This window comes from Capra hircus, chromosome 2 (assembly GCF_001704415.2).
Source record: "Capra hircus breed San Clemente chromosome 2, ASM170441v1, whole genome shotgun sequence".
NCBI classification, from domain to species: Eukaryota; Metazoa; Chordata; class Mammalia; order Artiodactyla; family Bovidae; genus Capra; species Capra hircus.
This window is the reverse complement of record NC_030809.1, coordinates 44455451-44473964: the sequence shown is the minus strand read 5'-3', so window position 1 is coordinate 44473964 and position 18514 is coordinate 44455451. Positions and strand designations below refer to the sequence as shown.

General features: G+C 35.2%; 1 protein-coding gene across 6 annotated transcripts in view; it reads left to right on the top strand.

Moving 5' to 3' along the window:
* Nucleotides 1-18514, top strand: part of NBEAL1 (neurobeachin like 1) — a 151346-nt gene that overhangs the window by 122642 nt on the left and 10190 nt on the right. For all 6 annotated transcript variants that reach the window (XM_018060685.1, XM_005676389.3, XM_018060689.1 and 3 more), the window contains 8 exons: nt 794-903; nt 3847-3964; nt 6604-6701; nt 9776-9892; nt 12362-12451; nt 13930-14039; nt 14482-14654; nt 15638-15732. In XM_018060685.1, coding sequence (XP_017916174.1) covers nt 794-903; nt 3847-3964; nt 6604-6701; nt 9776-9892; nt 12362-12451; nt 13930-14039; nt 14482-14654; nt 15638-15732 — 911 coding nt within the window. The remainder of the gene's footprint in view (nt 1-793; nt 904-3846; nt 3965-6603; nt 6702-9775; nt 9893-12361; nt 12452-13929; nt 14040-14481; nt 14655-15637; nt 15733-18514) is intronic.

Sequence of the window (18514 nt, the reverse complement as noted above, 5' to 3'; positions counted from 1 at the left end):
GTGTTGTAGAAGTACATTGTCCTTCCATAAGGTAAACTTGAGTGAGTTTAAGGTATAAGTTACACCCAAAAACTTTGTCACTGGATTTTGTAAATTAACCATTAGAGGAACTGTGTTAATTCTTTTTAATGTATGAAGAATGTTTACTGTTGCATTTTTGTTCAGGTTAAGATTTTGGTCATATTTATAATTTTTCTCACTTTTCTCAGCAAAAAATAGCCTATTAATTTGACTTACCTTCTAATAACTAATTGTAGTTTATTTTTTTCTGATAACTCATTTTAAACTATCTTATTTTCATTTACTTTTTTGATAAACTGTCAAAATACATTCTAATAGATGAGTTATTTTTACCTGCTCAATAAATTTACTCAAAAAGGGAACTTAATAAGTGGGATAGACTGTGAGTTTGAGATTGACATGTACATTCTGCTATATTTAAAATAGATAAACAGTAAGGACTTGCTGTGTAGCACAGAGAAGTGTACTCAATGCTCTGTAATAACCTAAATCAGGAAAGAATTTGAAAAAGAATAGATATATGTCTATGCATGGCTGAGTCACTTTGCTCTATACCTGAAGCTAACACACCGTTGTTGATCAACTGTACCCCAATATAAAGTTAAAATTTTTTAATTGATTTTTAAGTCAAATTTTATAAAAACTTGATTCTCATCTTTTACTCTTAATAAATGAAAAAACTTAGTTTTGCTAAGGAATATATCCTTTTATTTGTTTTACTTGATTTATTTAAATCTAAAATGATTTGATACATTTATTTTTTATGTCTTAGAATTTAACTTGGGTCGTCTACAAGTTTCCAAAGAACTGGTAAATGATGTCGTTCTCCCCAAATGGGCTAAGTCTGCTGAAGATTTCATCTATAAACATAGGAAAGCTCTGGTAAGATATTTATGTTTAGTTATTAAGCAGGTTAATAAGATAAAGATATATGTGTTTTCCAGAGGATAATGGAGTAAAGTATAGCTATTATTTTTCTTCATTAATTTCTAATCTATATTATATGCTGTTTTAGAAAGTATAGTAATTTATTTTGAAGTTATGAATCTTCTGATATAGTGAGACTATAGTAGTACTGTCCCTCAGATATATAGCAAAAAAAAAAAAATTCACTTCTGTAAGGCATCTGCCTGTTGTATGTGTGTTTCAGTCACCAAGCTTGTGTAGTTTGATATCTATCAAGGATAAGAAAATTGTTTTTTCCTCTGAAGGAATTCAGTAAGTTTTTAATAAGATAGCTAAATAAATACTAAATACTACTTAAATGTTTTGCTAGTTTTTAGCAAAATTTCCATTTTGGAGGTGAAGGACTAGTAAGAGTTCATTTAATATTGCTGTTATGTTATCTTGAAAATACTGTTTCCGCCTATACACCCACAGAGCTCACCTAGCTTTCTATCTAAACTGAAATGTTTCAGATTCTAGATCTAAATGGCCAGTACCTGGGAACATTCCTTATTGTTGGTAGGTAGTTTGCCAAACTTCAAAATTCTGGATTAGTTTATAATTTGTTGTTGTTTTTCAGTCGCTAAGTAAGGTCCGACTCTTTGTGACCCCATGGACTGCAGCATGCCAGCCCTCCCTGGTCTTCACTATCTCCTGGAGTTTGCTCAGATTCATGTCCATTGAGTGGGTCCATTTCATCCTCTGTCACCATCTTCTTTTGCCTTCAACCTTTCTCAGCATCAGGGTCTTTTCCAATGAGTCAGCTGTTCTCTTCTAGATTATAATACTTGTTAGCAATAACCCCATGCCTGAATAAAGAGTTGGGGGAAAAAGTAAAACAACTCTGAAAGATAATCTATCATTTTTTAACTAGGCAGAAACTTTTCAGATGCTTCCTGTGAACTGTCTGGTTTAAGCTGTGAACTGTCACAGTACCACATATGCCTTCCTCTCTAATGATTAAATAGTAACAGGATCAGTGCAGATTCCAGAGGAAAGAAAGTAAAACCCCATCTCTTAATGGTGGGAATGAGAAAGAATTGCAACTATCTTTAATCTACCACACAGAGGCTGCCCTTTGGCCTTGAAGTGTTTACATTCCTTCCGCATGCAAAATGAGCATACTTCCTCTTAAGATCTTCCCACAGTCCCACCTCATTAAGGCAGGGTTCTGCAGACCTTTTGTAATATTTTTGTTGGCTCTAAGTTTAGTGTGTGTTGAAATTCTCCCATTCTAGTGCAAAAAAAAAAAAATAGGATATGGCTGTCTTCTACTAATCTACAAATCTGAATGCCAGTAAGGTTTGGCCCATAAGCAGTAGTTTTGCTGATCCCTGCAGAAAGCCATGAGGCCTGAAGTCCAGAGTCTTATTAGTCATCTACATCAAATCCATGTGTGGATGAAACTACTCCAGTGCATCTCCTCTTGGATCTGAATACTGTGAAGTAGATACAAGTTAATCCCCCACATAACAACAGTAGTGTAATAAGGACAGGAGAACTGTAACAGACACTGACATTTGAAAGGGAAAGAGAAACCAGAGGCACCTAACTTCTTACTTCTTACTGTGAACTTCTAACTGTTCACAGCAGTTCAGAATTATAGCCTGGACACGCTCTCAGTTCCTTTATAGCCCACTGCTATTCCATGATAATTGGTTTTCCATGGATCATTTTGTTCTACCCTCAGACGTTTGGGTTTTTGCTCTGAGTCAGTCTTTTCCATAAAAACTAAAACAACAACAAAAAAATGTTGTTTTTACAAGAGTATCTTTGCCAGCCTCTTTCCTAATCGTAGTTAAGTTGGAAGCCAGTGGTAAAGAACCCATCTGCCAATGCAGGAGACTCAAGAAACAGGGTTTGATCCCGGGGTTGGGAAAATCCCCTGGAGAAGGGTATAGCAACCCACTATAGTATTCTTGCCTGGAGAATCTCATGGACAGAGGAGCCTGGTGGGCTATGGTCAGACACGATTGAGCAACTTAACATGCGCATGCATAAGAGTATCGTTGCCTGCCTCTTTCCTCATAGTAAGTTGGAAGCCAAAAATCTTTTTTTTTGAACAGTTTTTATCTTTCTCAGTTTGACCTAATGCAATTTCTTTTAAAATGTTGTGGCTTTCTTACAAATCAACTCTATTGGGAAAAAAACAGTCCACAAACAAGATTGTCCATTTTCTCCTTTGAGCTCAGTTCAGTTCAATTCAGTCGCTCAGTCATGTCTGACTCTTTGCGACCCCATGAATCGCAGCAGGGGAGGCTACAACAGGAAAATGTTCCTAATGTTCTTAAGGGGCTCTATTTTCTAGTTGAATGGGTCTGTGACACACAACCTCAGACCTTTGACATCTCAGTAGATTGTCTTGTGGCCACGCTCTTGATCTCGATGGCTCGGTGGTAGGGAATCTGCCAGAGACACAGGAGATTCGGGGGTTGATCCCTGGGTCTGGAAGATCCCCTGAAGGAGGAAATGACAACCCACTTCAGTATTCTTGCTTGGGAAATCCCATGGACAGAAGGAATTGAATTTTTAGACAACTATTTCAGTAGAAGTTTCACAACAAAAATATAATCTACAGCTATCATTAATTTTTTTTTTTGTTCACAGTTGGGCTATTAGAATATATGTTATTTTCTTCACCCAATAGTTAGATATATATGTAATAAATATTAGTAAATATGGTATCTACATTTTCCTAGATATAGTCAATATTTGTAATAGATGTTAGATACATACTTAATGTCATTTTGAGATAATTTTATTACAGCATTAATATTTGTATATGGAAATGTTTCAAATGCTCTTACTTTTTCAAAAGACCCATGTTTACAGTGTAGTCAAAGGTAACTGTATTAATGATTAAATTTGTTCTCTTTCTAGGAGTCCGAATATGTTTCTGCTCATCTTCATGAATGGATAGATCTGATTTTTGGCTATAAGCAGAGGGGGCCAGCTGCAGTGGAGGCACTCAATGTTTTCTATTACTGTAGTTATGAAGGTATAAGCCTATATACTTTTTCTCTTATATCATGTTGATAGAAAATATTATTAGAAATTCCCTGACTGTCCAGTGGTTAGAAATCTGTTCTTCTGCTGCAAGGGGTATAAATTTGATCCCTGGTAGGGAAATAAGATCCTGCATGCCACAGGACTCCGTCAAAAAAAGGGAAAATATTATTTAATATGTATTTATACATGGTATATTAGACATAAACTGTTTAACACGAGAAAGACTACATTTTAAAAATAATTTTAGGGACTTCCCTGGTGGCCCAGCGGTTGAGAATCCATCTTACAATGCAGGGGATGTGGATTCCATCCCTCGTTGGGGAACTAGGATCCTACATGCTGTGGAACAACTGAACCCATGTGCTGCAACTAGAGAAAGCCCATGCACCGCAGTGAAGACCCTGCACAGCCAAAAAATTAAAAATAAATAATTAATTAAAAGAACACCAACCATCTACTTGTGGGGGATTATCAAGATGGTGGAGTAGTAAGTAGGATGTGAAGCTCACTTCCTCCCACCAAAAAACCCCACAAAAATTTAAAAAAAAATAGCTTTCATGACCTTTTGTATTTGAAAGAGTTCATTTTTTAAACAATAGTTTCATTTATCCCGTCTCTAAATTTAAACATCCATTTGATCATGATTTGACTCAAAATATGGAGAATGAAATCTACTTGGCCTCAGTAGAAAGAAAATATAATGAGTTGTCAGCACCAAATCTACTGTATATTATCTCTTACCATAGATTCATAGTAAACTTCATCTTAGTTTTAACATAGAAGATTGAACTTCTCTTTAAACTTGAATGGAAAATATCTCCATAAAATATTTTAATGAAATTCTATCTTACATAAGGAATTTGAGATGCTTTAAAGCTAGGAAGATATGACAGAAATAACCACAATATTTTTCTTGAAGGGACATGTAGAATTTATGAACTATCATGGAATTATTATGTACCAAATGTGTACTAGAACTTCTGAACAGGTTTTCTTTAGGATGAATGTAAAGGTTGAGATAACAGGGCCTCATATGTCTTTTAAGTGTGAGCAACCGCAACCCTTTTGGATAGTAATATCCTTGAGAAGCCTTGGTGAATCTGCTGCATCTTGATGCTATAAATAATTGGGTTGAGTACTGGTGGAAATAAGAGGTAAATATTTGCCATTGTTGCTGTGTTCCTTGTTTAGTTGCTAAGTTGTATCTGACTCTTGGTACCCCATGGACTGTGGCCTTCCAGGCTCCTCTGTCCATGGGATTCTCCAGGCAAGAAAAATGGAGTGGGTTGCCATTTCCTTCTCCAGAGTGCTGCTTTAAAAAAAAAAAAGGTACATATATGCAAATCAAATTATAAGGATCAAATATTGGTGGTATTAAATATTTTGATCTCTGGCCATATGTGTCCCGTTCGGGCAAATCTGAATATACAGTTTTAAATTGTTACACACTTTATAGAAGACTTTTTAGAATTATGAATGAAATATTTTCCAGTGATAATAAGATGACATTATTTGAGCAAACTCTGGAGATGATGAAGAATAGAGGAGCCCAGCATGCTGCGGTCCCATGGGGTTGCAAAATCAGAGGTGACTTAGCGACTAAACAGCATTCTGATGTCTAGCTCAGGATCAAGTGCATTTTCTGAAGTCTTTGAAAGGCTTAAGAAGAATTTCTTCTGTATAATACTTTTGTTTATTTTATTTTTGATTGTGCTGGGTCTTTGTTGCTTCCCGTAGTCTTTTTCTAGTTGTTAGGAGAGAGGCTACTCCTCGTTGTGGTGCATGGGCTTCTTTGCAGTGGCTTCTCTTGTTATGGAGCACAGGCTCTGGGCGTATGGGCTTCAGTCTTGTGGCACACGGGCTAAGTTGCTCCGCTTCATGTGGAATCTTCACAGATGAGGAACAGAACTCATGCCACCTGCAGTGGCCAGTGGATTCTTGTCCGCTGTACTACCAGGGAAGTCCAGGAGTTCTTTTCTAATGCTTCCATAGAGCTAATACTTCTAAAGATCATGAATAGTATGAAGTTTTGTGAATCGAACAGAGCCCACTTGACTTTTGGTAAATAGACAAGCTTGTTCTACCTTACCTTACTTGGTTCATTTGGTAACAGTTTTGTAGGGAGGTAGCATAACATGGTGGTTAGGTGCATAGATTTTGAAATCAGACTTTACCTACTTTGGTCAAATACTAGCCATGTAACAATCCCTATTAAGTATGACTTGGTATAATCAGTTTGCCAGAACATCACTTTTCTCAACTTTTATTAGATAGACAGTATAGCAGCGTTTTTGTGTGGTTTTTACACTTGTTTCAGCTTAACTATCATGAAGAAAGCAATCAGGTGTACAATGAGTATAGTGTGTATTTTTCCAAGAGAAACTTTTATAGACTTTTATAGAAACTTTTATAGTTAACTTTTGGTTAAAGCCTTTTCATTGTAAATAGTGGGTGGGATTTATTTTTATGCATATTTAATATCTGAAGCATTACTGATTTTTAAAAAATTTACTTATTTCCATTCAGAATATTTTGTTGAAAATATACTAATCAGTCTCTGATATTTTAAACAGTTGCGTGGCTTACTGATTTGTTTTCACTGTTTTGGCTTCTTTTTCTTGGTTTTAGGAGCTGTGGATCTGGATGCCTTAACAGATGAGAAGGAAAGAAAAGCCTTAGAAGGGATGATTAACAATTTTGGGCAAACACCTTGTCAACTGTTAAAGGTAAAGCGTGAAGGTTACTATTTACATAAGTCTAGAAGTTAATTGCTAAGGAATAGTACTATTGTTATTTTCAATAATTTTAATGATTTAAAACTTTATTTCAGAATTATCTAGAATTTGGAAAAAATTATACTGTGACTAAAAAAAAGTAAATTTAAATGATTCTTCCTAATTTGAATAACAAAATATTACAGTTGAAATCCACATATTCAGTCAATTTCTCTTGAGTCACAAAGGATTTATATTTACTCAAAAAGCCAATCACCTTTTGGAGAAGGAAATGGCAACTCACTGCAGTAACCTTGCCTGGGAAATCCCATGGACAGAGGAGCCTGGCGGGCAAAGAGTCAGACACGACTGAGGGAGGGGCAGGCGCTCCCCAGAGGCCCCAGAGCTTTGGATGGCAGAGCCAGCACTGTGGCTGAGGACACCCGGCTCCCCAGGCCTCTCTCACCAGATAGGAGCGTGGAAAACTAGAGTCTAAAATACGCCTGAGGGGTTTTCTGGCGGCTCAGTGGTAAAGAATCACCCCCCTGCCAAAGCGGGGGACGCGAGTTCCACCCCTGGTCTGGGAAGACCGCAAGTGGCAGAGCAGCTGAGCCCGTGCATCACAGCCACTGAGCCGGGGCCCTTGAGCCAGGGAGCCGCAGTACTGAGGTCTGTGCGCGCCAGAGCCCATGCTCCGCAACAAGAGGAGCCTCCGCGGTGAGAAGCCCACGCCCCCGACTGGAGAGCAGCCCCTGCTCGCCACAGCTAGAGAAAAGCCCACGCAGCAGGAAGACCCTGCCCAACCATAAATAAAATCATTAAACAAACAAACAAAAAAGCCAGTCACCTTTATTTAGTTATCTCCTGAGAGGAAAAGGTGAGGTTGAAGGTCCCTGTCAGTTGAGCTATTATTCCCTCCTTTGTTTAAATGGAGAAGGAGGACTTCCCTGGTGATCCAGCGGTTAAGAATCTACACTGCCAGCGCAGGGGCCATCGGTTCAGTCCCCGTTTGTCCACCCAGGGAAAAAAGGAGAGAGAGAGAAGGAAAAAAAATTATCATAGAAGTTAGTCTAATATTAGTTTGCAAAGACATTTTTCTCTTTGTTAGTGTGAATTTAGAAATGAAGAATACATGAGCATTTATTAAGTTGATACTGTCCTATGCTAGCACTATGCTAAGTGATTACCTAACCCTCACAGTAAATATTCAAAAATTACCCTTATTTTTTTAGATGATAAAGCTCTATTTCATAGAAATTAATGCCTAGCCTTAGAAAAGTCAAGTACTTTTTGCACCTTTACACAGCTAGAATGTGACTGGGGCAGAATTTGGATGCCTGATCATTTAACTCCGAAGCCTTTCTGCCATCCCATGTTTCTCTGCATTAAAATCTGTAAGCCCCCTTGTTGAACTTGTAAATCATTTTTCCAGTTCTTGTGGGTTGCTCTTTACATCCTAATTATGACATTTTCTGACTTAGTTGTTTATATACCCATCTGCCTCACTATATTATAGCTATGTTAAAGGCAATAACCTTCTTTTAATCATTTTTGTATCTTTCTTGCATATAATTTGTGTGCAGTAAATATTTGTTGAATTGACATCTCCATAGCTGTAATCACAAAGGTATATCTAAATTCTGGCATATAGATGTACTTCATTAATTCATTGATCAGACTGAGCTTTATAATTGTTACTGTTTATTAGCAACAGTTTATTTGAAGTCTCCAATATTGATCTTTACAGAATATCTAGATTTGAAATCAGTGCTTTAAACCTTATCTGCTGACAGAGGTAAAAGTAACAGAATAACAGAACACTTCATTGGACTTTGAAATAGATTCTATAGTAATTTTGCAGCAGCTTAACTTTTTTTTTTAACAAGGGTAATGTGAATTAGTTTTTATGATAAAAAATGTCATTATCAGCTTTTTATTTCAAATAAAGTGAATACTCACATGGTTAATTGAGAGCTAAATATTGAATTAGAGCTGTCAAATCTATTTCCCATGATTTAATATTTTGGAGAACACTCTTGAGAGTCCCCTGGATTGCAGAGATCAGACCAGTCAGTCCTATAGGAAATCAGCCCTGACTATTCAGGAAGGACTGATGATGAAGCTGAAGCTCCAGGACTTAGGTCACCTGATGCAAAGAGTTGACTCACTGGAAAAGACCCTGATGTTGGGAAAGACTGAAGACAAAAGGAGATGGAAATGGCAGAGGATGATATGGTTAGATAGTATCACTGACTCAATGGACATGAATTTGAGCACATTCCAGGAAAAGTGCTGCAATCCATGGAGTTGCATAGAGTCAGTCACAACTTAGTGACTGAACAGCAGTGATATTTTCCAATAGAGACAGAAGAATCCTCTTTAGATAGAGTTCTATTCTGCATTTTAACTGTGGCATTGGAATATTAATCTGAGTTGTAATTCTCTTATTTTAAAAGGTGATACTGTCTTTTGTCTGTGACATAAAATCTAAGAAATAATAATAATTTATTTGAAAAGCAGTGCAGCAATATCTGTAATTCAATTCCAAAAATATGGACATTCAGATCTTATTTCAAGAATTATAAAGATTCACCCATTTTATAAACTTTGACTTTTGAATAACCCATTTAAGTTTACCAGTATATATATCAGTGTGTACCATATTTATGATACTCTTCTACATGTTCAAAATCCAAAACTGAATAAGATTTACTTTCTTACTTTAAGATACCTATTGTCTAGTTGGAAAAGACCATAACCAACTATATATAAACCAACATAAAAAGAAATAAGTACTGAATAAAATGCTAAATAATGTAATGTGCAGAAGAAAATAATGAAAGAGAATAATTAATTACTTCTGACTTAGAAATTCAAGGGAGATATCAGTAAGAAAGACTGTAGGAATAGGGTTTCTCTAGGAATGAAGAGAGCCGAACCCTGCTGAGGGAATTGTCTGAGCAGTTCAAGTTGTCAATAGTGCATAGAATGTAATCCATTGAAGCTAGAGTCCAGTATATATGAGGGAATATAGTGAGAGGTGCTTTAATGTAATTATGAATTATTTTTTCTTAATTTTTTTAAAGGAACCACACCCTTCTAGATTATCAGCAGAGGAAGTAGTGCAGAAGCAAGCCAAAACAGACACTTCAACCTTTAACCTATTTCAACACCTCCCTGAACTCAAGTCATTTTTTATAGAGGTAATGTCCAACTTGATAATATCAATGAATTTTCTCTCTCAATTCTGTTCACTTCCACATTCCTTTTATACATTAATGGAGAGTATAGGTGTTAATACTTAGTCCAAAATAGTAAATAATTCTTCACTTTTATGTTCTTAGAATTTTTAAAACAACCTTGTTGAACGGTTTTGTTTGCTGCTGAACTTTTTCTCCTAGCTTTCTGTCTTCTAATTTCATGTTTTCCTGAAGGAAACATAAGAAAGAAGGATAATTTGATTTAAACGGCTTCTTAGGTCAGTTGAGATGATACATAGAGGAAATCTAAAATAACTTTTAGTTATTCTATTCATATATAAAACATGGCCCATGAGTCAACTTGTTAACTGCTAATATCAGAAGGAATAGTCAGTGAAGCAAGATAAGTTATTAATGCAGTTCTTGAAAGAGTATGTTCAAATTCAAATGTTTAAATATTACAGTTGATCCTTGAACAACACATGGTTGAACAGTGTGGTTATACTTATACATGGGTTTTTTTCAATAGTAAATACTAGAGGTACTACATAATCTCTGATTGGTTGAATTTGTGGGGCAGAACTGCAGATAAGGAGGAACTGCAGGTACAGAGGACTGACTATAAATTATATAGTGCATGGAGAGTTGGTATCCCTAACCCTTGAGTTGCTGAAAGGTCAGCTGTTCTTTGAATAGTTCGGAATGTGAATGTGAAATGTGTTCGTACCTATAAATGTGGTTATTAACTCTTTTGAAAGAAGAAAAATGATGAAAAGGTATCAAGAATAGATTGAAGATGTACATAGAACGTGTAGTAACTTTTATGCAGCATAACAGAGGTTGGTAAATGTTTTCTTAAAGAGCCAGATAGTAAATATTTTGGGCTTTGTACTTATATATAATTTGAAGGTGCTTAATTTCTTCCAGTAGTGAAATGGGACATGTTTTTGTGTCCCAGGGAAGCTCATAAGTGACTCAGCACCCAACAAATTTATTGGGGGCTGGTCACTGAAGTACCCTCTGCTTAGCACATTCCAAATTCTAGACTCTCCAAAGAAAAGCAGGTATTTAGATGATTGTCTACACAAACAGTCTAGACATAGTGAGCCACGTGCATCATTGAAGACAAGTTTTTTATCCATGTAAGGAAGTCTTTGCCTGCCAAGTTCCCTGATGCCAGCCAATGGCCAGCCTTGCAAACAGCCTTCCTAAGGAGAGCAGTTTCAATTCTGCTATGTTATCTTTTTACTATACAGAGAAACCCATAAATTCCTGTTTGACCCCTAAACTGAGGGACATGTAAGACTATATTTACTATGTAACTCTGATAAGTATTTTCACTGCGTGTAATAACTTACGGCATTTTCTGGGTTCTGTCTGCGGTGCAGTGGCATTTGCCCCTCTCTGCACCCAAGTTACAGGGTAGCTTTCCTAGGGCCAGTATCTGGATTAGGCTAAAGAATGCAATTGATATCCTTGGGTACCAGTAATTGTTAATCCCTTTTCATCATCGTAAAAGAAGGTGTTTCCCACTCACTCATATGAAAAGAGACCTCTCTTAGGTCTCTTCATAGGTATTAAAATAGTGAAGAAAATTGATGTAGCAGTGAAAGCAAGAGCTTATTAAATAGATTCCTTCAGATATCATTTCCATTTATGCTCGTGTAAATGTCAGTCATCTTCTCTTGATTAATTCACAGTATGAAGAGAAAAGATATATTTTAACTTCATATGGCTATAATTAATTATTTAGTTCATATAAAACTCTTAGAAAAGCACCTGCCATGTAGTTTGTACCTAGTAATATTAGGTTATAATTTACCTCATAAATGTTAACTGTAATTTATGAACTATTGTCACATCAAGAACTTACTTCAAATCCTTGTTCTCGTTAACATTGTAATAAAATAATGGTAATATAATAATGATAATAATGTAATAAAATAATAAAATGATGTTTTCCAAGGAGTGTCTTATTTTCTGGTTCTTTTGTTGTGGCTTTCAGGAAAGGGCCTCAGGTAATGGAACAGATCTATTTTTTGAAAGTTAAACCCAAAAGGAAAAGTCTATAATATATAACTAGTTTTCCCATTTCGCTTATTTGAGTAATGTTTTCTTATAAAGTCTATATTTTCTACTTTATATTCATGTCAGTATGCATGGGAAAAGGAAATATTTTAAATCATTGGTTATTTTAGATGGTTGACACTCCTTGGAATCTACATCCTTGTTTAACAGCAGGGTAGTGGAATACAAGAAAGTGATGGGTTTCAGAACTTTCAAGTATGCCATTCAAACGCAATATAAAATTTCTTTCTTGTATTTTAAATTAACTGGTAATATGTTTTGGATAGAGTAAAATGCTATATTACAGGATTTATCTTTATTTAAAGAAACAGAAGTTTTCAATAATTTTTATCTAATAAAGATAAGAGCAACCAGCCACTAAAACCTCTGCCCTTTATTTTATAGGGAATTAGTGACGGAATTCCACTTGTAAAGGCAATTGTTCCCAAAAATCAGTCTCGTTCTTTTATGTCACAAGGAAGTCCTGAGTTACTGGTAAGTTGGTGTATACCTTTTTCACACGGCCATGTCTATATCCGTTACAACTTGCTGAAAAAATTGAGAAAGTAAATTTTTTTTAAGTCTTTTAAAAAATCAATAGATAAGGGAATTCCCTAGCCATCCAGTGGTTAGTGCTTTATGCTTCCATTGCATGGGGGATGGGTTCCATCTCTGGTTGCCTGGTTGGAGAACCAATATCCCACATGCTGCTGAACATGACCAATAAAAGGAAAAAAAGATAAAATTTTTAAGAATTAATTTGACCAAGTATAAAAATGTATCTTTCATGTACATAGCTTTTATATAGTTCTGTAATTCTAAAGTTTGTTTGGAATAATAAATATGTGAAAATACCAGGAAATTTTGTATAAGAGACTGTGCAACTTCACTTTCACTTTTCACTTTTCATGCATTGGAGAAGGAAATGGCAACCCACTCCAGTGTTCTTGCCTGGAGAATCCCAGGGACCGGGGAGCCTGGTGGGCTGCCGTTTATGGGGTTGCACAGAGTTCGACATGACTGAAGTGACTTAGCAGCAGCAACATCTTATTAGATATTAAAATTTATCATAAAGCAGTGAAAATGAGATATAATACTGAATTGATAAAGGTCTGACTGCCTGCAGGACATATTAGTGATTATGTGAATTTTGTCATTTACTCCTCGTAACAATCCTGTGAGATAGGCACGATTATTATTATTTCCCTTTTACAGATGAGGGTTAAATCTCAGAAGTCACTTGCTCAGAGTCACAAAGCTAGCAAGTAAGGGATCTGGGACCCTAGCAAGTTGACCAAACATAGGTCTGTCTTATTTTATCACTTAGAGATGATAAGAATAATGATGAGCATAGCACAGTGAACAGTAGAGATTTCAGAGTTAGACCTGTTTTTCTAGTTAGGCGTATTGTGTGTTTGCTTAGATAAAACATCTTCAAAGATTAACAAAAATAATAAGTACTTTTTTTTAAGTGGCAGAATTCTTAAGTTATCTGAATTTTTTTTTGGAAGTCTGTCACTTTCATCAGTGGGGAGTAAAACTTTCCATTTTTTAATGTAAATATTTACTATTACTGTCCCTCCTAAAAGGACACCTCTTTAACAGTTCTTCACAAATTCTACTTATGATTTATGTTCTAAATGATAAGTATCTTTTTTTTGTGGTAAGACTTGATCCTTAATTTCTTCTGACTGCCAACTAATAGATGCTAGTATTTGAGAAATTTTGAGGAAAATAATCTTACTAAAGGAGGATACATTGGGACAACTTATTTTGTAGTACGATAACAATGAGCTTTTTAACCATTTGAATTATTTTAAGACTTTTTAAATGAGTCTCATGTTTTAAATATATAATCCTGCACTGTTCCCTAAATGACAAAAGCTAATAACATTATGTGGGCATTTGGTTGTTTTGAGTTGCTTTCTTAAATCTTTTCATTGAAGGTTTGTCGTCATGTGTTTCTTTTCCAGATAACAGTAAGCATGAATTACATTATTGGAACCCATGGCTGGCTGCCGTATGACAGAAACATTTCTAATTACTTTACATTCATCAGGGATCAAACTGTGACAAATCCTAAGTAAGTAAATGGACATTTAAAACAAAACAGCGACCTTTAGTATCTTATTGCCAGGAAAGGCAAATAGATTAAAATTTCCAACTCCCAAGTTTCCTGTTCCTAGCATCCCTTTATCTTGTCTTTATCCTTTGAGGCTATTTACAGAATTAAGTCTCACTAAATTGGTTGTGAAAGTCAAGATTTAAATCTTTTTCACACCTTTACCAAACCCACTTGCTTTACACTTAATCCTTGAGACTATATTGTTATATATATTTTTGTTTAATTAATAATATCAATAAGATTAATGTATTTTTTTAATGTATCATTTATTAATAGATATTTCAGATTAAACATTTGAACAGACTTATTTTTTATTTCTTTTGGGAGCGATTAAAAAAATCATTGATATCAGTCCAAATGATCTTTTACAGAAGAATCTAATATTTAATTGTGTTTACAGAACTCAGCGTAGTATGAATGGCCCTTTTGCTCCAGGGCTGGAGATCACTTCTAAGCTATTTATAGTATCACATGATGCGAAGTTGCTTTTTAGTGCTGGACACTGGGATAATAGCATTCAAGTGATGTCACTTACAAAAGGCAAACTTATTTCACACAATATCAGACATATGGGTAAGCATTAACTCCCCCCACCCAAATTTTTGTTTTTAATTTCTAACCGTAATAGTAGTACATGCCTCTTATATTATAAAAGGCATGAATTTTACCTTTGAAATTGAGTGAACTTTTTGATAGAGTGTTATGAATATTCTTTCTTTAAAAGTGTCTAATGTATTTTGGGTGTACTAAGCATCACATAAATTAAATACAGCTTCACAGTATTGGAAAGATGCTAAGGTAAGTCTTTGGAAAAATTGGTTGATAGAATCAGAATTTTATGACAAAATGGTAAAAAAAAATCTCTCATAGTTGAACTAGAAGTCACCTGTTCTGTTACTTTGTTAGTGGTAAAGCATGAATGAGGTAAAATTGTTGAATAGAGTTTAATCTGGTGCTTCCTAATATCTCAGTCTTTTCAATGTAAGGATAAATCATTGAGTAGATTTTTTTCCCCCAATAAAGCTGTTAAGAAAAGGAAATAGAGTCTGCTACTAATTCTGGACCAGTGACTTCCAAGATGTCGCTTAGCACAGGTTTTTTCAGTTTAGGAAAAGTATATTTTATATTGTGAACTTATGGTGTAATATGTACTATTTTGGTTAGGGACACATATTCAGTAGGATTGTAGTTCCAGCAGTAGTAGAAGGTAAATGGAGATGAGAGAGTGAGTGACAGAGAAGAGTGTCAAAATAAGTGGGGATTCTTTTAAAGCTACTTAAACTCATGCCAAGATTCTGTCAGGTATATCTTGCCTTATGTCTGGTCGTCACCCTTGAAGAAGGGTGGCCTCACAGAAGGCTCTCCTACAGGATTTGAGTGACATCCTTTCCTGTGTCACTCTTTCCCAGTGCTTTTCCAATGGCATTCCTACATTTCTTCCTGCTAGAACAACTGAGTTAGTGATAGTTTGAACATAACCTAAAATTGCCCCTGTATTTCTGTTTCAGTCAAACTATGCCATTTCATTTTTTTTTTACATTCTTTTTTTCTTACAGATATTGTGACTTGTTTAGCTACAGATTACTGTGGAATACATTTGATTTCTGGTTCCAGAGATACTACATGTATGATATGGCAGATTACCCAACAGGTAGTCACACATTTAAATACTCTAAGTTTAGATCAGAAATTCTCCCTGGGGATATTACTGAGATGTCTTAATAGACAGTGAATTTTCCTCTGATGTTGAATGATTATTTGAGCTCCTTTGCCCTCTTTTACCGCTCATTCTGTTCTGTCTTAATCACCACTTTTCTCCTAGGTTTATTGTCCCGATTCATGACCTTATCTTGTATTGCTTTCCAAAGATAGCTCCTTGTTAACTTCTTCTAGAAAAATGGTTATTTTTCTTGTCTTTGTTTATATAATATTCCTATTTTCCTTTCAAGTGCAAAAACTAGAAATTAGAAATTTAGAATTTCCATCAACCTTGTTGTGTACTCTCATGATAATGTTGATGCAAGGAAGTGTCTTTCTCTTTATGGCTTCTGGATTTTCTACCTTGCTTAGAAAAATAAACAGGCTTTCTCTCACTCCAAATTTATGAAAAAATCTAAAATATTTCTTGTAATACTTTTATTTTTCTACATTTCAATCTTTAATCCATTTCTAAATTTTATAATATAGAATATTTAATATTAGATGTATTAGTTATATAGATACATTATTTATATATTATATAACCAAATAGAATATAAAAATACATGCTTTTATTTATTTATGAGTAGAAGGTCATTTATGCCAACACAAATGATTACCCACTGAATTGGCTCTTTCTAGATTTCCCTTTCTTCTATATCTATTCTGTATCAACATCAAAATGACTTTTAGTAGTTTAAATATTTGGTAAGCCAAATCCCCTCTCACTGTGTTTCCTTTATTAAAGATTCTCAGCTATTCTTTTATGAGTTTTTATTCTTCCATATGAAATTTCAAAATATTTTAACTGTCCTCAAAACATTTCATTTTAGTCTTAATGAAATTATATTTAATTTCTATATTAATTTAGTGTGGATTGCCATTTTATAATTATTCATATTGCAAATGAGGAAATGTCTTTCTGAATTTGTTTCAGGTCTTTTTTCAATGTCCTTTGGTAAACTTTTTAAATAATTTTTTCCCCATTTTGATCCTGTACTTTGTTATGTTTACTTTTAACTATCATTTTTTTATGACTGCTTCAGTGGAATTTTAAAAATCATTTTTATTTCTAACTGACTATTGTTAAAGAAGTCATTGATTTCTTGTACCTAATCAGTTTACCAAATCCTTTTATCTAACTCATAATTATTAGTATTTCTTGAATTTTCTGAAAACAGGGTAAATACACATTCATGTGATCTGAAAATAATAGTGATTTTCTTTACTTTTTCCAATATACTAATTACTTCATGTTCTTACCCTATTACATTGTTAGTGAATACAATAAAGCACCAAAATTCTAGTGAGCATCCTGTCTTCATGTCTGATTTTGATGAACTTGCCTTCACTGTTGTATCATTTAGTATACTGTTTGCTGTTAGGTTTCGCTAGTTGTGGGTTTTGTGGGTTTTTTTTTTTTTTTAATACTTTAGTAGTTTCCTTCTTTCTTTCTCTTTTTTTCCCCCTTTGGTAACTGTTTAGTTTTAACAAAATTTCAATTTACCGAAAAGATACAGAGGTAGTACATTTTTGCCATTTGCCTTAACATTCTCTATCTTTTTCCCCATCTTATTTTTTTCCTGAACATTTTAAAAGCTGGAGACTTTATGTTCCTTTACACCTAAAAAAAGACTTTCTTACATATAACTACAGTGCAGTTATCAAAACTGGAACACTGAACATTTTTACAATACCTTTATCTGATCCACAGTCCATGTTCTAATTTTGTTAGTAGTCCTCAGTTCAGTTCAGTTCAGTCGCTCAGTCGTGTCCGACTCTTTGCGACCCCATGAATCGCAGCACGCCAGGCCTCCCTGTCCATCACCATCTCCTGGAGTTCACTCAGACTCACGTCCATCGAGTCAGTGATGCCATCCAGCCATCTCATCCTTTGTCGTCCCCTTCTCCTCCTGCCCCCAATCCCTTCTCCTCCTGCCCCCAATCCCTCCCAGCATCACAGTCTTTTCCAATGAGTCAGTCAACTCTTCGCATGAGGTTGCCAAAGTACTGGAGTTTCAGCTTGAGCATCATTCCTTCCAAAGAAATCCCAGGGCTGATCGCCTTCAGAATGGACTGGATGGATCTCCTTGCAGTCCAAGGGACTCTCAAGAGTCTTCTCCAACACCACAGTTCAAAAGCACCAATTCTTCGGCGCTCAGCCTTCTTCACAGTCCAACTCTCACATCCATACATGACCACTGGAAAAACTCTTGACTAGACGGACCTTTGTTGGCAAAGTAATGTCTCTGCTTTTTAATATGCTGTCTAGGTTGGTCATAACTTTTCTTCCAAGGAGTAAGCATCTTTTAATTTCATGGCTGCAGTCACCATCTGCAGTGATTTTGGAGCCCAGAAAAATAAAGTCTGACATTGTTTCCACTGTTTCCCCATCTATTTCCCATGAAGTGATGGGACCACATGCCATGATCTTCGTTTTCTGAATGTTAAGCTTTAAGCCAACTTTTTCACTCTCCTCTTTCACTTTCATCAAGAGGCTTTTTAGCTCCCCTTCACTTTCATGTTCTTTTCAGCTATTTTTCCCAGTTTCTCTTCCTTTTTTAATGTATAAGTTTTTCTTTTGCTTTTTTTAAAAGTAATGTATTATGTTGGGAAATGTCCTAGTTTTGCACCATCCTTGAATTTCTATAATAAACCCATATACTTCATACTGTCTTGTTATATTTTACAGCAAGATTTTCTTTGCTAGTACTTTATTTTTCTACTTATATGTG